Consider the following 24,211-nt stretch of genomic DNA (forward strand, 5'->3'; position numbering starts at 1 on the left):
TTTTCCGTTTTGAAAAAGGCGACCTACAGGACTAAAAATAAATGAGACCACGGCAAACAAAAAGATGCTTAGCCACCATTTGGAGTTATCGAGATAATCGCGTTTAAAGTTGACCAATCAAAGTTCGAACATAACCGGACATCAAAAATTTAAAAATTAAAACCACTCGCAGAAAGCGAAATCAACTCTAATACGATTGCTTTTTACACGATCTTTCCGACAATATCCAATACGTTTATTGAGGTCACACGCCCCAAATAAAATCCAGGATTTCGGGGGTCCGGAAAATGGAGATATATTTTTTTCGGCCTATGCAACTCCACGAGTTCTCAACATTTTCTAACGATCTATAGCTTAAAAGAAGTACAAGCCACACCTCTTTCGATTGATGCTGTTAAATCGCGAGTCGTACTTAGGTTCGTAAGCAGTTTTTTTTGTTTGGCGAGGTCTCGAATGCAAGACCAAATTAGCATACATGTATTCAAGTGGAACAGATACTGTTGTTTGTATTGTTAGGCCGAATAGGGTATACCGACTTTGCTTGAAAAAAAAAAAACATTGATGAATTCAACCACAGAGGGTTGTTTTATGTGTAACTCAAAGGTGGCTCACGTGCTCCTCTTGACTATGAACGCACTTACAAGAACTTGGTATCAACCCACCACTCCGACTCAAATCCCTCACCAAGCAGTTCCGTGATAGCCACGGGGGCATTCAGCTGGCCGCTGAAAGACACGCGTTTATCGGTCGCCGCGCCGGGGCCGCTGTTGTTGAACTCCTTGAAGGTGACGTTGGCCGTGCTGGTACCGTTGTTCCAGACAGACCAGCCCGCCGGGTTAACGACGTCGCTGAGCTCGCTGTTCTGCCAGATGACATAGGCGTACGGGTACCACGGGCGGCCCAGGTAGGTCGATCCATTTCCGCTCGAGCCGAACACGCGGGCACGGTTGAAGACGTACTCGGACAGGTTCGAACTGTTCTTGTTGCCGTTGGCGGTGATCCAGCCCTTGCCGATGGTTTCAAAATCGCACGACTCGAACCAGGCCTTCGCCTGCATTCCAAACACGAAGTCGACGGCGCCACTGATGTACGAGCGAGAGTAGAGCTCTCTGCCCTTGTGCGCACAAAGCGTATCCTGGTAACCCGTAAAATTGCAGCCGTAGAAGCCGTGGTTGGGGGCATTAACGTAGACGGCCACAGCTTGACCGAGGTTTTCGATTTTGCCCGTCGGGTTAGCAACGTTGACGTTGTACATCTTGACGCCGCTGCTCGATTTGAAACGCATGGTGCTAACAAGCTCGTTGCGGGAGTTCTTGATCTCGGGGGCAAGGTCCCTCTGCGCCATCGTGTGCGTGATGGTCACCTTGTTTTCCGCGTACGACATCGTGTCGCACGTGTAGCCCTGGATCACCAACGGGCCAGCCAGCTTGGGGATCAAGACCTGCTCCTGGTAGACGCCGGGGAACAGGAAGAGGGTATGCTCCTCCGTCGTGTTGGGCAGGTAAGCCATACCCTCCGCCACGGTCTGATAGCTGTCGTTGTAGGTGCCGGTGATGTCGACGACGATAGCTCCCGGCGGCGGAACGGTGCGGGCGTTGGGTCCATTACAAGCGGTGGTGTTAACTTGCGCTGCGGCGCCGGCCACGAGACTAGCTAGCGTTACGAATAGCAGAGTGAAGAAGTGCATCTTCCGTTTTGTTGAGCTGGCGGCAAGATGGAAAGTGGGCTTTTGATGGTAGAGAACTCCTGGCTTTGATGGTAGAAAACTCCTGGCTCCCAACTTCATAAAAGAGACTCCAACGATGGCTTGGATTTGCTTGAATCGTCATGTCGTATCCTAGGGTGGTCGTCGTTTCTAACCTTTGCGTTGCTGAGTCTTGGTGCGCCAAGCGTTATCACATCCCAAGGGATAAAGGGTGGCGTATGGGTGTACATGTATGTACTGTACTTCACGTATGAACACACGATCTTAATGTATTTTTAGATTTAGTACGCGAGATCGGCTGGTACAGTACATGCACTGTAGTGGTGAGCCCACCGCGGTATTTATCTCGACTTCATGGCATGTATTCTGTTATCGGCCGTTGAATGATCACGCGGGCCGCTCAACGTGCGCAAATGCTCTATTAAATAGGGTGCAGCAGTGAACCAGAGTCAAATCGTCTACAGTACAATAGTTCTCATGGACTTGTGGCATCAACAGCCATGAGAAGGTACGATGTGAGACACTATACAGTATAGGAAACAACTTACAGCGCGCTGTGTACTAAACGGCTCTAAAAGAAGGCTACACATATATAACATAATTTATTCAGCGTGTCTGTAATGCAGATGCCAGAAGCAGAGTAGAGTATTAATTGAACCTGGTGTTTCCAAGGCAGTACATGTAGTCCGAATCTACCACGCACGTCATTCTGTACGACTTTTGAGACGGGCTCGGATGTGATTGCGGCAGGCCCAGTTGGAGAGAATATCATAAACACCATATGATCCCTGATGAACACAATAAAATGCGACTCAGCACAAACCGAAGGAAAGGGAAGGGGCGACAAAGGAGAGCAGTTGCGAGGAGCGTAGCTGCAGCAAACCCGCGCGGGGTGCCCACGCGGCAGGGCCGGCGGTATTTGCGGAGGCAGGCCCAGCGACGAGCATTCCAGCGAACCGCGGATTGCACTCGCCATAATATGCTGTCTTTATAGCGCGAGCGAAGCGAACCGCGGGGGCGCCAAAGCCAAGCGGAGCGCTGCTGGATCCATCCCCAGGATCCATTTCACTATTTTATATTAGCAGCTGTGGTGGGGGATTGCTTCTGTGCTTCTGGCGGCTGCTAACTGTATACTTAGTCGGGGTATGCAAAATTCGTTAGCTAGGTACCTTCTACAACTCTTGTGCATGATACAGACACCATCACACGTTTTCCCCTTTCAAGGTTAAGTTTTTTGCGGCTATGCGCAAGCAAAATATTAGATTTGAAGATGATCATGTCCCGCTCTCACGACCTGATATTGCGACTCCCTAGGTGTTGTATTCGACATTCAGTGCTGGACAGCGGAACGCGATACGTAGCAGCACTAATAGCATATCCTCCTTCATTTCGACCTACAGGTGACAGAGAAATCGATACAATCACAGACGGAAAACGGAGAATCACAGACAGCGCGTCCTTTTTACAGAAGCATAAACCGAACAGTATGTTGCTCATACGACAGCTCTCACTAGTAACCTTTTACTGGTAGGGTTATTCATGAGCAGGTCATAATTTCGAAACAATGACTTTAAGGTTGTGCGTGTTAATTATCGTTTGTTATAGTTCTCTGGATTTTATCCAGAGTTGTTGGGGCGATACAATTGAGCGTACTAGTCCCTATATAAACACAGATCCCTGATTCTCTTATAAGATGACAAAAGAATAACGTATCGTGACGAACCTGTTAGGTTTTATACATGGGCGGATAGTATATTATCCAGTGCGTGTTGCCTGAGTCTTTTAGGGGCGACATTCGCGTGACAAGATAATCTGGACGTTGTTTGTAGTCATTTAGCCTTAACTTTCATGAGGGGCTCAAATTACGAGGCCAGGCAGTAAATATCCGCCCGACTACAAATAGATCAATGCCATTCTCAGTTAGTACAATCCTACGATTCCATGCTCCCTAACCGAGGCTACGTTGTTCGGTCGTATAATATATCATATTATGATCTCCCGTGCACCCGTAGCTGCAAGCAGGCGTCTCCGGGCTCGGCTATCTATGTTCTTGTTGCCAAGTCCCAGCAACGCCAGAATTGCGTGGCTATGAGCAGGCGTCTCAGGACCCAACTAGCTATCCAGGCTGTCTCGTCAAGTCCCTGCAACGCGTCTCAGGACTCAGCTATCTGGGCTTTCTTGCCAGGTCCCAGCAACGCCACGCTGCTTCTCGCCGCAGAAGAACTGGCCGGTGAACGCCGGTGTGGACAAGATCATCACCGCGCTGGAGCCCGTGAAGGAGTCGTACCCGACGCTGTCGTCGGCCGATCGGATCGAGCTGGCGGGCCAGGTGGCCCTCGACGACGCCGCCAACAACGTGACCATCGACTTCATGGGCGGCCGCACGGACGCCAACAACGGGAACGGCACGGAGATCCTAGCCCCGCGCGAGTACTAGAACACGACACTGATCTCCGTGCGCAACAACATCAATATCCTGGGAGTGTCTCCGTACAAGGCGGTGGCTCGGGCTGGCCGTCCGCGCAGCGTGGCGCAGCAGAAGGCGCTGGGCTATGGCGGCTCGTACAGTATCGACTCGCTCACGCTGTCGAACGATTAATTTCAGATGCTCCTGAACGAGACGTGGACCGAGGTACCCATCGGAGATTGAGTACAAGGCGGAGGGCAAGGACATGGGCTCTCCTGGCGGCGCCTGAACTGAAGGAGGCTGCGCAGCTGTTCGCTTCGGAGGAGGGCGTCTTCAAGCACGTGTACTCTTCGGCGTGAGCCAAGCTCATGACAGCTGACCACTTCAACGCGAGCAGGGCGGTAAGGTATCCTAGTCGACAAACACAGTTGACCCTGCACACCGCAGTGAAGTGCGGCAGCATAATTAAAGCGAAGTTTCTATGCTCGACTGGTTGCTTGCCTTTCTTTCATTTACCAGCGTGATGGTACTCTTTTCACTTGTACGAGGTTCTGTTCATAGTGGTCTAACATAGGCGCCGTAGCCCGGCGCAATGTGAGCCAAACTTACTTTCTTTTGCGCTTGCTGAGCAAGGTAGGCGGCTCTTTTGGGGTCAGCGGTGATGTTCGCGACCACAACCACCAACTTCGGGATCGCCCATTCACGCCAACACAAGAGGCACTGCCAGAAACAGAGAGGCTGTGTAGCTTAGAAGCAGAACTTACTTCATGATAAAATCCTGAGCTTCTCCGTGCTTTAGCACGGCTTAGTTAATTAAGAAAGAGATTGCGCAACATTGCACTATACGAACTTATAGCCAACAACTCCTTGCAATTCCGCGACTGCTTTGCACTATACAAACCTACAACCGCCAGATTTGAACTATGGGTTTGTAAGTGCTTTCAGCCGGCAGAATTGCTATTGAGAGGTTATCTCCCTAGGATTAGGTGTAGCTGTACTTGAATGCACAATAGAATGAGGACGGCGTCCCTCCCTCTTCGGTGATAGCAAAAAATAGTCCATATCGTAAATTGTGTTTGGGGTGCCATGGAGCCACCAGGGTTGCAAGTTGAGCTCGAAGAGGACGGTAACGCAATGCTAGATCGCTGTCGCGAGGCAAGGCCTGCCGACACGATCCGCGAATACGCGCCTAAGGAAGCTGTTTCTAATTTTCTAGAGCCTGCACTGTCGTATAATTTTAAGTTCTCAAGGCAGGAAAAAAATCAACAAAAGCAATGACATACCGAGCACATTACGGCGCTACCGTAAATCTTTCTCTGCCCTCAGTATGCACTCAAAAACTAAGACCCACGCTACCCGAGGATCTGGATCCTGAATGGCTAACCTAGCTGGAGCAACAGAGTCACCGATTAGAAGGTTGGGGCGCTGGAATGCTAGCGCTGTGGAGGGATATTACCTGGCGGCTTTGCCTCGGGACGCCATGCGCTCCCTTGCTGGGGTTCCCCCGGATCGCCGCTCATTCTTTTAAATCGAGCTGGTCTTACACCTCCTGATAGTCTGCAACGCGAAGTGTTTCCATTTAACTACATGACAACATAGGTAAAACAGTCAACGCCGCACATATCAACTCGAGGATTTTTGGAATTGCTACTGTACCTCTGGGTAGTCGTCCTACAAGATGCTGTGCTGCTGCGTGAAGTGCATCCATCCCATAAGTTGTGGGCAAATCCTCCGTTTAACACGAACGCGATCAATCCGTCTGTGCTGTCGAAGCACACCGTACACAGAGCAAGTTTACACTCAATGCGCTGAGCGACAGTCTCAAAGGCAATTCCTAGTTCACATTTAAAACCAATTTCAAAACCAGTTAGTAGTTCAACCCATGCTCAGCCCCCTCCCCCTTGTTGTACGTACAGATTTGACTGCCGCTCTTTAGCGCTGGCGCTGGCCCTGCTGCTCTGTTTCACCGCGCCGCCCTTCAGGCCATCACTCCCTCTGGCGCCGGCGCGGCCGTCGTCGGCGCGCTAGTCGTAGCAGCGTTGGCCCCTGCTGCTCTGCTTCGCCGCGCCGCTCTTCAGGCCATCACTCCCTCGGGCGCCGGCGCGGTCGACGTCCGTGTGGTGCCCCGCCCAGTGCGCTGGTGCCGCTGCGTTCTGTCAAATGGATTTTGTTTAAATGTGTGTTGTGCAAATGTGTTTTTTTGTGTATTGAGTACGTGGATATGTGCTGTTATCCGGAAGTCCAAACTTCAGATAGTTGACATATCAGAGTGACGGGCGAGGGACGGGGTGGGGACGAGGTGGGGACCGCGTCTCCCTAAAACTTCCGATAATAATTGTTAACTGTAGGATGTATAGTAGATGTTAGGCAACTACTCGTTTCAATTCTATTGCATGATAAATGTGTTGCCCCGTGTAAAATATATCAAACCTAGGCTTAACGTTTTATCCCAACAATTTCTACGACCTTTTGAGGAAGGCATGTTTGGCTGCGAGCATTGCAATGCGGATCCTTCATGCGCAGGGTATGAACCAAAGGGTTGACTCCAGCGGCCCGCTGTCAGGCCTACAAAGTGGCTATCATATCAAAAGTACGAGACATCAACGGCAAGAGCATGCAATATTAGTAGCTGAGTAGACCGTTGATGTTAGTATTATCCCAGTTAGATGCTAATGAATAAGAAGGGCTCTAGTTGTGAGTAGTTGCGACTGGAGGAATCCACTATAGTTTTCCGGGAGCTCTCCAAGAAAGGATTGTGACAACGAGTGCCTCTCACCACCCCCCTTCTCTCCCTCACTGGGCGAGCCGCAGTAGTTACTGGGTACCGTACGGGGTTTATCGCTTGCGGGCGGTCCCCAATGGAACACAGCTGGTCCCCTCACTTTTGGACTTCCATTCTCAAGCTAAAGTGCCAGAAACCTCCTACTTCGCTACGCCTAGACTATAACCCAATTCTGGTACTGACGAGACCAGACTTCGCGCAAGCAGAGCAGCAGAGCCGTGTTTTTATAAAAGTGCTCTTGATTTCGAGGATTTAAAATGTATATAGCAATAATCGGCTAGCATTCGGCAACTTATCCGATCGATTTTTTTTCTTGCTTTCGATTTGAAGAGCTCTAGTGCTAGTTGTGCTCTTTTCTGCGATCTGTTCGTCTTCAAAGGCGGCGGAGGCAGAGGAACTACAAACGAGGTGCAAAATGGCCGATTGCCTGAAGTGCACGCTGAAGTAGAACTCACATTAGCTGAAGATGCTCTTGGCGACCTTCGGCGAGTAGCGCAGCTTGTCGTTGAGCACCTTGAGCACCCATAAACGGACCATCAAAGAGGCGGTACACGCCGCGTTGTTCTCGTTGAGCTAGGGTGGCGGCGGCAGTGGCTGTAATGTGAAGAATAGGTGCATACTGAAGACGCTGCAGTGAGGCTCTTCGTAGAGCTGGAGGTGGCTGCGTGCTCTGGTTGGCTGTGTTGTTAAGCCTACACTACAATCCAGCATCAAAAGCAGGTGGCATACACACCAAGTTAGAAGCATTTAAAGAGAAGCAAATATTTGGACAGGGGTTCCCCACCTTTATCAGCAGCGCTCCGAGCAGTAGATCCCTCCAGAATGCCCAGCCTCCATAATGCCCAGCCTCGAATTGCAGCGTTCGCGTCCGTTAGAAACTGCAGGAGTAATACCTGGTTACAATGGATAGTGCCAGTGTAACCGTGGTTACACTTAGGTCAAAAACGTAGGTAAAAGTTTGTAATTGTGCACTTTGGTCTGTGATTGACAATCATCAGGCCTCTCAAAATTAGGCAGAAATACCTACTTACCTAATTTGACCTCGATTAGGCATTTTGGGAAAAGTCTGACTAGGTAGTGCTTAAGTAGTTCGATACAAATGGCTTAAAATCCAAAATAGGCATGCAGGTGGTATACTTTATTCAAGTTAATTGTCTTAGCTACGTGGACTCCTAGCGACGCGTTCAGCTAGATCTAGCAAAGAGAAGTACTGCAGCGACTGGAGTTGGCCATCCATTGCATAGTTGGTTAGAGCTGTTCTCTGCGGGTTCTTGACTTGCTTCAAGGCGCTGAACTCACTCTCAACTGAGTGAGTGCCGAGTGGTATCGCCGCCACTCCAGCGACGAATGCGAACAGTAACGTGTAATTGCCCTCGCAGTCCACATCTGCAACATGTGTGTGAGAATGTTGTCACGCCTGAAAGATGAGAACGACTTGATATTTGTGGTCTTGGGGGGCGTTTTTTTTCTCAGTCAGCCTCGTAAATGCAGTGCGCTCTTAAGCAGGTGAAATTTCGCGGTCAAACGCTTGACAGAATTTGCTCCATGCCTCGGTAATTTCACCATCAACAACACTTGCACTCAAAGGCTGAAGGCCAAGCTCAGCCTCGTATTTGGGGATCCATTTTTGTCGCTGCTGCAGAGGGGTGATTTTAGTTTGCAACAGGGCAGTGTTGACACAGCGGTTTGCACTAGTGACTTTAGGTGTGGTGCGGTCTGTTGGTTTCCGCGAGCACCCTACTTAGACCCTCGCCTTGATCCTTTTGTCTTCCTCATTCGTGCTAGGAGGTGGAGAGCGCCGAAAGGTGGAATGCACAGTCAGCGACGCGAATAGACTGCGAGCTAGGGTGGTTTCAGGCATGTCCGCAATTAGGTATTTTGAAAAATAGGATTAGGCATTTTGCACTTTCCCTTCACACACTATCTAATTTTGAGAGGCCTGGGTGATTCAATCACTTGTGTCGAGCCTTTGTAAGACAGTCAGACGACAAAAAAAAGGTGGGCTTTGAATCGTCAAAAGGCCACGTTCGAGATAACACAGCTCAGACGGTGAAGGAGAAGCAGGTGCCGTGAACGGAGCTACAAGTAAATGCGTTTAGTCTTCTTTCCTCTTCTTCCTAGGTCTGTACTCTAACGTGCGTGCGTTTTGGTTGTTTTTGTGTGCTGCTTGACGAACTAGACGAAGCATCGTCGTGACCGTCGGCTGCGTAGTCCTTCGTGGACTCGTCGAGGGGCTGAGCGGCAGGCTGTTGACACCGGTGACGCAGAGTATTGCGGCCTGCTGCTCAGTCATCGAGGAGGAAGGTAAAGCGCCGGTTTCTCTCTCAATTGCAGCTGAAATGTGCTCCATCATTATGCGCCATTCTGAGTACGTTTGACACTTTTTTCGTGTCGCCACGTCATGCGTAGACACTGACTTGTATGGAGGCTGGCCTTCGGCTTAGTTCCCGAACCACCACAGGTGCCAAGCGTGCAGTACATCTGTACTCGGAAACTCGAAGCTTTCTGGGAGTGCGTGCAGTTTGCCATCACGTGACCAAAAGTGAATAGTAGTTGTCGGCGGAGTACCGTGAGGACAGACCGCATCCGAGCGTGGCTCGCGGTCCGCTAACACTCTACGCATTGTATCCTCGAGTTGCTGCTGCTACCAGTCCCGTATATCCGTTGTTCTTCCAGCAGCTTAGCAAATCGAGCTGCCAAGGACTCGGGAAGAGCACAGACGGTAGCGTGAATTTCCTTCTGCAGCCCAAACATCACAACTTGAAGGGGAATTGAGAACACATTGATGTTAAGACCATCACCATCGTCAAAGAAGCGCTCGGCGTCGGGCTGTGTAGCACGAAACCATGCTGCGATACCACGGATATAGCTTCGGTACGCGGTCTGAGTTCGGGAAGGAGTGCACGCGTTTCTTACATTCTCAGCACTTAGTGCTCGCTCCTCGTGGGCGAGTGGGCTAGCACGGGGTGGTGTGAGCTCTGTGTTGCTATCACGATGCGAGGCATCACGAGTCAAGGCTGCGTTGGTGGCTGGGGGGTCTTGAACCATCCGAGACAAGACGAGCGGCGGGAGGAGAGGGATCTGCACTGTCGAGAGGGATTTATTTTAATGCTAGGAAGGTTAAGAAAACTCTTTTTGGCCAATGACAAAGAAGTACGACACCGTGTCGTACTTTTGGCTCAACAAAACTTGTGTTTGTGAAAATGTATGTATCCCTAAGTATGCTAATAGTAAAAACAAGATCATCAGTTCACGTTGATGGCCAAAAATAAGAGCTACTGTCGGACGCACCCTGCCAAAACATAAGATTGGTCTTACGAAAACGCATGAATCACTGATTGTGCTGCTGCATCTGTGCGATTAACGCACGTTCTGTCTTTTGACCCCACCGTCTGTGAAATGGCCATCTTCCTCTATGATTTAGGCCCTCTCTCCAGGTGACAGCGCGGGTAGGCTGGCGTCGTGGATGTCGAGTTTTTTGGTGAGGGAATCAGTGTACCTACGAGATACCATATCGGATTCCTCATTCAGGACAGATTTGACAAGGTATTTACTACATCCTAAATATAGTGTTAAAACGATGAATATGCGCTTATCGCAATGATGCAACCATAGTGCTGGATAAATGAACTGATTCGTTGCTGTTCGATGACTTTCCATTTTGTCTGAGGCTTTACTATAATTGTTTGGACGTCTTATTTTTTTGAGTGGTTAAGAGGCAACGCACTCACTCTTTGCCAACCACACTGTAGACGTCATCCCTTTCGGTAGCTTCCAGCAAAAACGTTCTCGATCACCTTCACCATGGTCCATGGACGTTACCACTTGACATGTGAAAGCAAAGTCGCAGGTGTTTTGCGAACTGTCTCTCAAAGCGCATCTCAGGCAAGATTAATCCAGTGCTATACTGTACAACAATGTTATAGCGTCTCTACTGCCGTGGGCGCAACCAACACTATTATTCAATGTAATCTCCAATTTGGAGTCCAAAAGCCGCGTATTCGAATGCTCTATGGAACAAACCTGGCATGGGAAACGCACTGTGATGCTATCTCGATCCGGCGGCCCCGATCGACAGTGTCTCGATCTTCAACACCAGGTGTAAGATCGACCATCAGCCCTGCTGCTCCTGCGTCGACAATGGCTGTGCCGCCAGGAGAACAAAGCATGAGGCTCTACTAGTGGGTAGAAGGCGGCATGTCCCGTTTGTCATGCGGGTCTTTACGGCCCGTCAATATAATAGGTAGTTCATGAATGACCTTTACGCCCGACGAGCAGGTGCTTGCGCGTGTTCGTGAATCAGTTTGAGAGCGTCGATGTCTGTCAGTGCCTCCTCCTCCTACTTGATCGGTACGGGGGGGGGGGGGGCAAAGCAAAAGTACAAAGTACTGTCGTCGGGCTAAACCACCCAGGCCTTGAACACGTTCTCGGCCTCCGGGTGGAGCGTTTCTCATTGCGTGCACGTCTTGCGTCCGTTTCCTCCTGCCGGTACTGCTGCTGTGGAGTCCTCCGCACTGTTGACAGCAGGTGTGTCGTTCCATAGCTCGTACGAGGCGCCGCGGAACGACACACCCCACAGCGGCGCTGAGTCAGGGCAGACCAGCCACAAGTAAGCCGCATCGATGCCAGATTCACGTGCCGACTGTCGCTAAATGACTTTACCCGATTTACTGAAATAGCCCCTGATCGTGGTGTCATCCCATCGTTATGAAATTTTCATTTACCGTACCTCACAAATGAAATGCTTAACAACTAAATTGCCAAATATTACCGTACTTTCACCTGGAAGGTGCGCTCGGCTGCTATTTTCTACTACCTCCACCCTTGTTTTTTGGGAATATGGACGCAGAAGCCGCTTTTTGCGTGTTTCGCTCACTACACAACAATCTCAAACTGGACTAACAAACTCGGACAAGATTCTCGTCAGCCAAACAATGAACTCTTCCAAGAATATCTGAGCCAACTACAGTATTGTGCGTCAATAAGGATCGCCTGATTTATATACGTTACGAAAGTATATAATTTTTATAGAATTAGTTAAGTATATTCGAGACCACGGCAAACAAAAAGTTTCTTATGAACCTAAGTACGAATAGCGATTGAACCGCATGAATCGAAAGAGCTGTGTCTCGTGCTTCTTTTAAGCTATTGATCGTTAGCAAATGTTGAGAACTCGTGGAGTTACATCGGACGAAAAAACAATTTCCATCCGAAATCTAGGATTTTATTTCGGACGTGTGACCTCTATATTTTCTCAATTTTATCTTATTGTGTATTGTCGGAAAGATCGTGTAAAAAGCAATCGAATTAGAGTTGTTTTCACTCTCTACGAGTGTTTTTAGCTTTTAAATTTTTGATGTCCGGTTATGTACGAATTTTGATTAGTCAACTTTAAACGCGATTATCTCGAAAAATCTAAATGGTTGATAAGTAACATTTTGTTTCCCGTGGTTTCATTAAAGAATTTCTTCATGTTAGTTTTGCTGACAAGTCCCGAATGATTCCAACAGTGCTGTGTCGTCGCAGGACTAACCTGACTCCAGGCCGTCTCGCACCACATTAGGGAAGTGAGGATGTCGACTTTGTATGGATTATCTACTCCTTCTCCTAAGCGATCCAATAAGGAGCATTTTCTGCGATAGTACTTGCCTCTTGTACAATGGATAATGCCTTGATCCATCGGACGCACGTTGGCCGTGGTGTTTGGCGGCAACTTCTCCACTCGCATATTGTGGAGGTTTCGACCCGTTTCATCGTGAGATGAAGCGTTATCTACCACTGGTAGACGGTGTGTGGCCTGATTTTTTTTGCTCATCCCCAGTTCTGATTTTACGCCCGGACCACGAACCGAACCTATTAAGTATCACAGGCTATTAATTGTATACCCGTTCCTTATTGACGCACAATACTGTACAAGAAAGCGTAGTATACAGATCTTTTGTCCAGAATCTGAATCGCTCGAGTAAGGAGGGCATCTGCACAATTACATTTGAAATTACGTAGCTGAATCTTAACAGGAAGAAAACATATTTGCAAGATGAGAGCACCTCTTAACGTTAAGAAAAATGCAATTCATGATTTTGTCAAACCATTTCATTTGTGATGTACGGTAATGACTTCAACAAGGGTTTAACATCTAATTAACACCCCGATAACCCTCGACGTCGATAGCACTAGGCATTTATAGATAGCAGGGAGCGAACTGGCCACTGACAACTGCTCTATATATGCAGTCACTGTGCATAACTGTGAACTTTTGCTCAAAAATATAGGGCAGCATGGCATTAGCATTTTTATCTTTGTTTTGAAGCTTCTGGCTTCGGAGGATACTCCCTGCTAACGGGCAGCGGGACCGCGTTTGGTGACCGTGGGACGGAATTGACGAAAGTCTAGTGGACCGTTTCAACCATTTGGCGGGGCGTCGAGAGTTATGAGCTTGGTGCTAACAGTGTAGCGGATTGGTCGTTAACTTACAAAAGTTAAATATACTCAGCCCAATCCTTAACTTTGAAACGAACATATTTATCTTTGTTTGAGTTGACCTAGCTACCTAGATCTTTTCGAGCCGCACCCGGTAAAATCGTAGCATCGAGATGCGATTTCAACTAGATCTACTGCGCAGACGTGTTGTTCGCGGCGAGGCCACTCTGGAAAAATTCAGTGAACTTGGCGAAAGGAATGAGGTCTAGGCGGTCGTACAGATCGACGTGACCGGCACCAGGCACCCAGTACAGCTCCTTCGGCTCAGCCGCATCAGCATATGCATCCTCGCTAAACTCGCGAGAGTGCGCCTGGTCGCCGGAAACAAACAGCAGCGGACGCGGCGAAATCGTGTCGATGTCGTTGAACGGGTAGAAGTTCATGAACTTCACGTTGCTCGAGAGCGTCGGGTGCGTAGTGACGTTACGCGTAGATCCCGGGGGCGTGTACTCGCCGCGCGAAGTGCGGTAGAAGTCGTAGAACTCGCGTTGGACATCGGACGTATCCTCCGTGAGCTTGTGCACGGTGCCGCCGGTGTACTGAACCTCCCCACCCGCAGCTTCGATTGAACGCTGCTGAGTCGCTTCAGCAATAACAGCTTTGCGCTGTTCGAGGCTCTGAGCCTTCCTCAAGCCATTGCGGTTTACAGCACCCATGTCATACATGCTTGATGTCGCGACAGCCTTGATACGATGGTCAATTTTGGCTGCGCTGATCACAAAGGAGCCACTGCCGCAGATGCCGAGCGCACCGATACGCTCAGGGTCGACGTAGTCTTGCAAAATGAGATGGTCGACAGCGGCACTGAAAGTTTCCACGTACATATCCGGTAAGACAGCGTTGCGAGGCTCGCCTTCGCTGCCACCCCAGAATGAGACATCGACCGAGACGGTGACGAAGCCTTGTTCGGCCATCTTGGTAGCGTAGAGGGTGGCGCTCTGCTCCTTCACGGCGCCCATCGGGTGGCCGACGACGATGGCAGGCGCACGGACGCCGGCGCCGAGGTCCTTGGGGACGAAGAGGTCGGCCGTGACGACCATCTTGAACTGGTTCTGGAACGTGATCGGCTGGGATGACACGTTGTTGCTGCGGTAGAAGTTGTCAGCACCGAACGACATATTTTGCGCAGTGGCTGGCATGGCAAGGGTCATCATGGCAAGCGCGGTGCTGCTTCGAACCATCGTGGTGCTGGAAACTTGGAGACTTGTGGACTTGGATGCAAAATGCGAACTGTTTTATTTGTTGTACATGTATTCGCACTTCGCGCGGCTGACACACAGTTTCTGTCCCCCGTAAACGACGGCCGTTGGACATTCTCGACTTCATAAACACTTATTGGACATCTTGGGATACGAAACTCCATCAACGTGCCGCACCATAATCAATGCATTGGTCCTGTCTACACTTTGATTAAGACGTGTATTCCGTTCAGAGGTAATCGATTATGAGAAATCTCGAAGCAGTTCACTAGTAGCGATCACAACTATAAGAAGATTTACCTCCATCTTCACTGTTTGCAATAATGACCACAATTTTTGTTTCGTATTTATTAGGCCTGCCAGAATATGTCCTGTACTGAAAGTTAGACATTTCGCTCTTGGCCAAAACTGAGGTGGTACACTGCCGTGAGGGTCTAAGGGATTGATGCAGAGTAACCACATATGCTATGCACTTTTCGACACTACTAGATTCGTACGAGCAGTCAATGTGTTCATGTCGGCCATCATTCAAGCCGTCCTTAGTGCAGAAGCGAATAGTACACATTTTGGACCTCGTTGATACGTCCAGACGCGGCGCTGAACCACCACAACGAGCGCAACAAGCGCGCTCAAGCTGAGAAGAGTGTGTGCCGTCTCTCTTCCGAGGAAGCTTTCCTTGGCTGAAGACAACGCAGCAAACAAAATCTGCCTGCCGTTTGGATCCGAGTTGGGGATCCAATTTGCTAGCTCCGGTTCACAGCACTGGGTCGAACCAATATCGGCCCATGTGGCGTCATCGATGAACTTCGTACAGCACGATTTGAGGGTCTTTGAGACCATGGGTGACTTCCAAAAACCTCGCAAGCCAAGTCATATTTGGAAGCAAAGACGCCAAGTTGAAGTGCCAAATCGATACATGGCGAGCACAGACGGCGAAGCAAATCAGTCATAAATCAGTCACAAATGATGTTAAGTCTTACCAGGTAAGATGCCAAAAACGTCTGAGCAAACGTGTGTTTAGTTGGCTTGCTTGTGTCATCAGTTTCGAGGACGCGAGGTGGGTGCAGCGATATCGAGATCGCTTTGAGAAGACTATAATAAGCCGTTGGGTCGTTAGGGGCCAGAGGTCAGCCAATACAGTATGATATTGAATTGGATCCACCGGTTGCCACTAATAAAAACTGCAATTTTAAGCTAAACAATAATAAAAATTGCCGCAATTTATATTATATTGGTACAGAAATGGTACAACTTATATCACTTTACAGAGGGATATACTGTAGCAGTTGAGATCGCAATTTTCAAGAGAGTAGGCTCAATCTAATGGTGCTAGCTGGGAGTTGAACGGCACCATCAACAGGTTCAGGGAACCCCAGGCGCAAAACTGTCCTGATCCCGTCACTATTAAGATTAAACTCGGTTGATCGGCGATAGAGGTTCTGATAGTGGTGTCAAATGAGCAGCTCAAACGGGGAATGTATGGGCTGATCGCACGCACACGTGGAAATAAATATCGTTCCGGAGCCACATGGCTGTATAGATGCGCCATAGATGGATCTCACCAAAATGGCGCCATTCGTCATGGACATCGCGGTCGTACGGGAAGATCAGCAGCTTCCACCCCAGGGAGCATCGAAAATCTGGAGCCCATGGTTCTGTCACAACACCTGGACGGGGTCAAACTCGAAGAAGCAATACGTAGCAGCCTCTATAGCCCGGCAGCCAGGGCGCACACAGTGTTGCGCCAGCGGTGATACTGCACTCAAGTGACCCTGGCCTATAGACTGGAGGTTTATTGGTTAGACTTTCGATATTTGCCAGTGGGGGCACTTTTTACAAATTTATTGCCAATAATTGGGTCAATTTTATATTGTATTGAGGTCAGTGTAGGCCAGTAATAAAAATGTATATTGAAAAAACTGATTATTTATTGTATTGCACTATTTTTTTTCGACCTCTGTTAGGGGCTATGGGGATCGCTAGAATGAGCTCACGCTTCGACTGATCTGGTCTATTCAAGCCTGATACCCGATTCCCATATTTCCTACTGTCCAGCGCCAGCAAGAAAACGAAGGAGTAGGACTTCCGCTCCAGCGAGGCGAACCGTATGTCATATATTCCGAGCTAGATTGGGGTAGCTACTTACACAGTGGGATTTAGGAGTGCATGGCGGCGTCGAGGACCGATTACCGTTAGATGCCGAGCAGTGGAGCAAGTTTGTTGCTCTTTACAACGCTCGAATTCCTTCTGGATTACCTTAGCGCGACGGCGAGAGCCTGAAGTGCAAGTTCCTCGTCCTCAAGAACAAAAGGAAACGTCTGGATTGCCCGCCAGATGTAAAGAGTGCAAAACAAGTGTTCTGCTTGATCGAGGCTCACTATGTCGTCACTTATACGTTTCACGACGACGATTTCGATGAACCCGAGTCCGATGAAGAGACTGAAACCGCGCCTGAGGGTGGGGCCCTGGGGGTGAGGGCTTCGCTACGACCAATGGCGGTTATACCGACGAAGTGGTTGCACACGAGGATACGGTTACTGATGGTATAACGGTAAAAGTACAGATCTGATATTGGATCAGACCAACTAACTCTAGCAATGATCAGGAGTGAGAACATAAGCATGAAGCAGCACTTCAGTGATGTCTATTAATATCTCCTCGTTAGCTCTTGCTATCACTAAGCTGCCTTCGCGATGTGGAACACTTGTATCCTACAAAAAGGAATAAGGAGCTGTGGCCTCTCCTATTACTGCTCCTCTTCGTCCTCTCAACCGATGCGCTGTCGGGCGGCAGCTGGGCAACTGCAGATGCATCATCATTAGAGTAACCGGCGATGTCATCTGGTATCGCAACTGGCATGGGCAGTTGGAGTCGTTCTCGTGGTGGACGATGCGCGCGTCCACAGAGAACGTCAGCAAGGCGTTGAACACACTTAGCAGTACCCACAAAAGTCGCATCATACGGCGAGGTTTAGGAAACAGCTTGTTGAGCTCCCTTGTTTGTAATGTATCTAGCTGACGACCGCGCTGAATTATGCCAAGCTCCAGTTTCCCGTTGCCTATCTGGAACACGATTATCCGATCTCGACAACAAGCTTCTTGTCCGGCCTCGGGACCGGCTACCAGATTCGCTATTGCCTTCAGAGGCGACCTACGGCATATGAAGATTTGTCTGTTAAATTAGATTCGCTAGCATCGCAGAAGCTGCCAGTCCGCAGTGACAAGTAGGTCGAGTTTCTAATCTGCTATTCAATTCAGTTTTACGTTTACCTTGTAACGGGGTTACACGCACAAGCCACTTGTGATTTTAACAGATAGAATATCTGTTAAAAGTTTTAGATACTTCCTCACCTTGGTGTAAGTCACACCAATGGATACATTGAAGTGGGCCACCACAATGAGTGGTCCACACCTACCCAAAGATCCTATTGGTAGAAAGCAGCATCTTTCTACCAATTAGAGACGTGCATATTGGCGGGGCTCTGACAGCCAGCCGCTGTCAACCCCTTTCATAGATGATAAACAGTTTTAGCAGATTGAGGAGGAAGATCAATTTACAAACAATACAGTTCTCATTTTACCTAAACTGAGTCACTTGGAGTCTTTATTTGATTTATATTATACTAGTGTACTCAAGTATAATTAACTCAAGTTATTACTAAGTACTTACGCTTCCTCATACACGTAGTGCTACGTAAGCTAAAGTAGTGAGTCTAGTTAGACCCACTACACCTGGTAGCACTTTGTAGTCCGTCTAACGACCGACTGCTTGACGTTCGTACGAGGTGTACGAACGCGGAGCCGAGAACCCCATGAGCACGGAGGTACCCATGGAGAGCTCCAACACGCCTGCAACGCATGTTGCACGCGCCGACTACTCCCACCTGTCCGACCCAGAGTGGGAACCCCTTCAACGACTGTCAACAGTCATTGGAGAAGCGGCGATAGCTACGATGCTGCGCGCGCTATCGCCGACAGAGCAACATGATGTTGCTCTAGGATTCATCATAAAGGAGCAGCGTGATGCTGCTTCCTCAGTGACGGCGTCGTCAGGGACGACACCACGTGCTCAATCATTGAAATTGAGCGTAAGCAATTACGTGGGAAGAGAGGGCGAGCCTCTCCTTCGGTGGCTTGTCGAGCTCGACACAGCCATAGCGGCTAGACGCATCGTCGACCCGCTGTCGAAGATCGCATTCGCCATGTCCTGCCTTGGCGGACGCAAGAGGTTGGGCGTATGGGCGCCGACTCTCCGATCCTACGTGCTTCAGCACGTACGAAGTATTCAAATAGGAGCTCAGACAAGCGTTTGAGCCCCCGCAAAACGAGTTCCGGTCGAGGGCGGAGTTCCTCGACCTTCGGCTGGGTAAGCATGACGTCCATGCTTACGCGCAGCGCGCACGATACTTGGTATCAAATATCGTGACCAATCCAATTGACGAGGCGACTAAGGTCGTCACGTTCATGAAGGGACTTAGAGATGGGCCCGTGAAGACCTATCTCTTCCGAGAGTACCCGAGTACTCTCGAAGCCGCAATCACCCTTGCCATGCAAGAAGAGTTTAGCCTGCGGCAGGCTAAACTCCATGCAAATGTACCGAGGCCGCTACCGCGCCCGGTAGTGAGGACGGGAGGTCCAGAGCCAATGGACCTTTCGAACGCAACAACTGCTGGTTACCAGCAGCAGGGAGGCAACGTGCGATGCTTCCGCTGCGGAAGGATCCGTCACTTTGCACGGGAGTGTACAGCTCCCATTCCCCCTGGAGGTGGCCGTCGTGGCGATGCCAGGCATCGCCGCGGACCAACAAAAAAACGCGAACATCCAGTAGGCGCGGGGCGCCCTACTGGTAATGCAGTCACGCGTGCCGACATTGGACACGCGACGCTGAGGACTGCAGCCCCCAGTGAGACCAGATCTCACCGCAAGAAGAAAGATGACAGGCCGAACCTGGTCATCTTGAAGGTTTACTCGAAGAGAGCGAGTGACTCTCTTCGAGCATTGGCAGATTCAGGCGCGTCGAACAACTTTGTTCGACTGCGGAGCCTGACGAGTCTTGACTTCGAGGAGGTAAATGTACCTCGAAGTCTTCTGAAGTTCGGTTGGCAACAGGTGCCATCGTGAAGACCGAGAAGCGCGTCGTGAACGTGCGCTTCTCGTACAAACAACGAGTGTTTGTCGAACACTTTATCGTCCTGGACCTGGACGATAAGTTCGACGTGGTAATGGGCATGCCGTGGCTTGCACGGCATGATCCGGTGATAGACTGGAAGAAGCGCACGCTCGTGCGCTACGGACGCGACAGCGGAACAGACAGTGATGGCCCTGTTACCGCAGCGCAACGCACCAGCAGGTGCGCGCGGCTCACCAGTCGAGACAGCGCTTTATGTTGCTGTCCCGGAGTGCCCAAGAAGTGCGCGAGGGCGCGCACAAGTGAGACCAACGTCGGCAATGCTGCCGACGTCAGAAGAAAAGATGTACTGGTTCCGGGAACCAATACCTACGTTCAAGCGTGTAAGGGACAGTCCCTGACCCGAAGAGGTCAGGTCGACGGCGACGCATCGGCTCCGGGAGTCGACGCACCCTCGGTGATGAGGGGCTCTGCCAATGAATGGCATCGACGTGACAAAGGCGTGTCAGCTCCGGGAGTTGACGCTGCAAACAGTGCGGACGGATGCAAACGTACCGCACTGACGCAATTTGCATGCTGTCGTGCAGCCGGGCTACACGACGAAGCGCCATGCGATCAAGCCGGGCTTGATATCGCGCGCCCGCAGACAGGGTCTGCCGGCAAAGGAACACATTTCCGTGCAGCCGGGCTGCACGAAGGAAAATGCGGTCTAGCCGGGCTTGATATCGCGCGCCCGCGGACAGGGTCCGCCGCCGAACAACTGTCCACGGCCGCGCCTGGACCAGAAGAACAACTGTGCGGAGCCGGGCTCCGCACAACAAGAAGACGGCGCATGCGGAGAACGCTGCGCAAGTCTCGGTCCGGGACCGAGACGCAACAAGAACAGTCTGCTGGGCAGACTGGGGCGGTGACGCCGGACGTCGAGACGCTAAGCGTCTTGACGCGCACCGATACTGGATTCCAGTATCGTCGCTAATCCTCCTCCGACGGCGTCGGAGTTGACTGCGCTTCCAGTCATGAGCTGGAAGCGCTTCACGCGCGACTTGCACGATGGACGCATCGAGCAGGTCTGCGTTCTTTCGAACAGCGAAAGAACGGAGAGCGAGAGCGAAGAGATGAGACAGCTCTTCATGGGAAGTATGACTGAGAGTGAAGACACCCTCAGTGCGAAGACGAAGCGAGAGCGCTTCGAGGAACAATGTTGGGACTCGCTGAAGTCGAGTCCCTATTACGAATTATTGAGGGAGTACAAAGACGTACTCCCGGAAGAGATTCCTGCGGAGCTTCCGCAGGATAAGGGCATTCAGCACGAGATTGATCTCGTGCCGGGCACGAAGTACTGTGTCACGCGGCAGTGGCCACTGCCGCGAGAACAAGTACAAGCGATCGACGACTTCTTTGAAAGTCGTCGCAAAGCAGGACAAGTGCGGGAATCGAAGTCCCCGCACAGTGCTCCGACGTTCTGTGTCAAAAAGCCACAGGGCGGATGGCGCATCGTTCATGCCTACAACAAGCTGAACGGTGCGACGGAACCGGCGCAGACGCCGATACCGCGAAAAGATGTCATCATCGATTCGATGGCCGGGAGCGCCGTTTACAGTGCTCTCGACTTGCGAGACGGATTCTATCAGATCCTAATGCGTGAGAGCGATATCCCTCTCACGGCAGTGAGCACGCCAAGCGGCATGCTCTGGGAATGGCTAGTGATGCCACAGGGGCTTAAGAACGCCCCTGCGACTTTCAACAGGTGCGTGACGCACTTGTTGCGCTCGGTGCGCGACTTCGCACCGAGCTACTTGGATGATGTGCTCATCCACAGCCGAGCTGTGGACGGGAAGACCGACGTAGAGATGCACAGGGTGCATCTCCGGAAGCTACTTGAGCTTATGTGAAAGCATAAGCTCTACGCGAACCTGAAGAAGTGTATCTTCGGGGCGAGCGAGATACCCGTCCTCGGGTGTCCCGTAGGGAAAAATGGTGTTCGCCCTGACCCAGAAAAGGTCAGAGTGATCAATGAATGGCCAACGCCTTCAAGTGTCAAGGAACTGCCTCAGTTCCTTGGCTTGGCCACGTACTTGTGCAAGTACGTGGAGGACTATGCGGGCAAGATCCGCCCGCTGTCACAACTTCTTAAGAAAGAAGCTGTGTGGAAGTGGACAACCGATTGCCAAAAGGCATTCGATGCAGTCAAGAGGGGCTTGACTGAGGCGCCGATCTTGGCAGTGGCTGACCAAGATCGCCCATTTCACGTAGTGTGTGACGCATCCGATTTCGCGATCGGATGCGCGTTGATGCAGCACGATCACGAGGGCCGTGATCGTGTCGTCTACTATCAATCGCGTCAGCTGAAGCCAGCTGAGCGCAACTATCCGGTACATGACAAGGAACTCCTTGCCATGAAATACGCACTCGCAAAGTTCCGAGTGTATTTGCTTGGAAGTAGACCGTTTGTGGTCTACACCGACTGTGCATCACTGCGCACTGCAGTGAAGTCACCACACATATCACAAAGAATGGCGAGATGGCTTTCATTCTTTGCGGAGTATAACTTCCGGATCGAATACAAACCCGGAAGATTGAATGTAGAGGCCGAGCGTTATCACGTCGGCCGGACTACGCAGAAGTTGCTGACGTCAATGCCATTGACGCCATGCGATCGAGCACACCCACGTCGTCTCTGTTGGACGATGTGAAGGCCGCGTACGTGCACGACGCGGACACGAAACGCTTGCTGGCCTATCGCACAACACCTTCTGACAAGTCCCATCAGAAGCTGCCCAAGCACCTTCGTGCGCGTGCACACCGCTTTCGAGTGCACGACGGAATACTGCTTTATAATGCAGTCGACGACAACGCGGATCGCGTTGTCGTGCCGAATGACCATGACCTGCGACTCAGGATCATGTACGAGTATCATGATGCCCCGACTGCGGGACATCTCGGACGTGAGAAGACATACGTCCTTCTCACGCGCGACTTCTACTGGCACCACCAGTATAAGTGGGTGCGCAAGTACATCCGTGCTTGCGAGGTATGCCAACGCGTAACGCCTGCACCATTCGTGCAGGCTCCTTTGAAATCACTATCGACTCCGTCGGAGTGTTGGAAGTCCATGTCTTTGGACTTCATCTTTGGTCTTCCCCCGGACAGCGGAGGGAACACCGGTGTTGTGGTCTTCGTCGACCGCTTCAGCAAGATGGTACATCTTGCTGCGGTGCCGGCAGAGGTGACCGCGAAACAGGCGGCCCGTCTGTTCGTCGACATGGTGTTCAAATACCATGGCATGCCGACCGACATCGTGTCGGACAGAGACCCGCGCTTCACAGTGCACCTGTGGCAAGAAGGGTTTACACTTCTTGGGAGCCAACTTTCAATGTCGACTGTGGATCATCCGCAGACGGACGGTCAAACCGAGCGTGCGAACCGCGTGCTCGTCGACATTTTGAAGAGCTACGCTCACTTGTTCCAATACTGGAGCGAGTGCTTATCGATGGCAGAGTTTGCCATCAACAACTCGGTGCATGCCTCGACCGGGCATACACCGTTTTATGTGAATGCCATGCGGCATCCCCGTCTGCCGAGTTTACTCGGAGTGGTGGCTCCCACTATAAGTGGGGGAGGATCTGCGACTGCAAAACAGCAGCCGCAGAAAACCGCTGACACTTGCACAGTGTCAGCTGCAACAACGAACAAACCACATAAGTCTGCGCAGGGCACAGACTCCTCCAACAACAAGGACAAAGACCACGGGTCTGCGCAGGGCGCAGACACCGCGAAGAACCACGCAGAGGCCGGGCCTCTAGCGGAGAGCGAGCTGAATGACTTCAGCTCGGATGCAATCAACTTCCTTACCAAAAGACAAGCCGTGATTCGGTTTGTCCAAGATGCAATAGCAGCTTCTGTTGATCAACAGAAGCCGAACGCAGACAATGTGGGCAGAGGCAACACAAATGAATTCAAAGTTAGTTCATTGGTTTTGTTACTCAAAACCTGCCTAAACATGCAGTTTCGGATTTCGGAGCAAGCAAGCTTGCTCCGCGCTTCATCGGGCCGTTCACTGTGTTAGCACGGCCCGGCAACGCTTACACGCTAGACCAAGGTCTCGTCAACTGCCACCAACCCAACCTTCAGAATCATTTGGCAGAGTGTGAGGTCCAGAAGGACAAGTTCTGGTCGCTACGTTTGGTACACGTCAAGCGTGAGCACAACCAAGCTGCTGACTACCTGGCGTCGAAGATGCCAGCTCTCGGTGAGTCCTGGACTTTTCAGGATTTCGAAGAGCTGACTCACTTGGATCGAGTGTCGAGGATTGCAGAAACGTTGATGAAGCCAAAGGTCGCCCACTTTGGACGGATACCAACATCGGCATCCGGACGCCTCGACCCAGGCGAAGGAAGCAACAGAGGTCGTTGCAGACTTGCAGTCGGCGCCGCTGTCACACGCGGCGAAAGTCTTCGCGGGGTTGACGAGGTCAAGAGCCAAGGACGGAAAGCATCCGAACTTGGAAGTCG

General features: G+C 50.8%; 3 protein-coding genes across 4 annotated transcripts; 1 reads left to right on the forward strand and 2 right to left on the reverse strand.

Moving 5' to 3' along the window:
* Positions 1 to 637: 637 nt before the first annotated feature.
* On the reverse strand, positions 638 to 1,687 carry IUM83_09036 (pectin methylesterase; the record flags this gene model as incomplete). The annotated part of the gene is made up of 1 exon (XM_067933450.1): positions 638 to 1,687. The coding sequence occupies one exon, from the start codon at positions 1,685 to 1,687 to the stop codon at positions 638 to 640; it is 1,050 nt and encodes a 349-aa protein (XP_067781009.1).
* Positions 1,688 to 2,205: 518 nt separating this feature from the next.
* IUM83_09037 lies at positions 2,206 to 9,444 on the forward strand (the record flags this gene model as incomplete). Of its 2 annotated transcripts, none has more annotated exons than XM_067933452.1 (5): positions 2,206 to 2,220; positions 3,891 to 4,135; positions 8,959 to 8,979; positions 9,074 to 9,262; positions 9,339 to 9,444. In XM_067933452.1, the coding sequence occupies 5 exons, from the start codon at positions 2,206 to 2,208 to the stop codon at positions 9,442 to 9,444; spliced, it is 576 nt and encodes a 191-aa protein (XP_067781010.1). The 2 variants fall into 2 exon arrangements, with proteins under 2 accessions (XP_067781010.1, XP_067781011.1); XM_067933451.1 differs by lacking the exon at positions 9,339 to 9,444 and adding an exon at positions 9,304 to 9,338 and having other exon boundaries at positions 9,074 to 9,198.
* A 4,061-nt stretch (positions 9,445 to 13,505) lies between these two features.
* IUM83_09038 (Alpha/beta superfamily hydrolase) lies at positions 13,506 to 14,555 on the reverse strand (the record flags this gene model as incomplete). The annotated part of the gene is made up of 1 exon (XM_067933453.1): positions 13,506 to 14,555. One exon carries the CDS (start codon positions 14,553 to 14,555, stop codon positions 13,506 to 13,508), a length of 1,050 nt encoding a protein of 349 aa, XP_067780961.1.
* Positions 14,556 to 24,211: the final 9,656 nt, after the last annotated feature.

The sequence above is a fragment of the Phytophthora cinnamomi genome (genome assembly GCF_018691715.1).
Source record: "Phytophthora cinnamomi strain GKB4 chromosome Unknown Contig120, whole genome shotgun sequence".
Lineage (NCBI taxonomy): Eukaryota > Oomycota > Peronosporomycetes > Peronosporales > Peronosporaceae > Phytophthora > Phytophthora cinnamomi.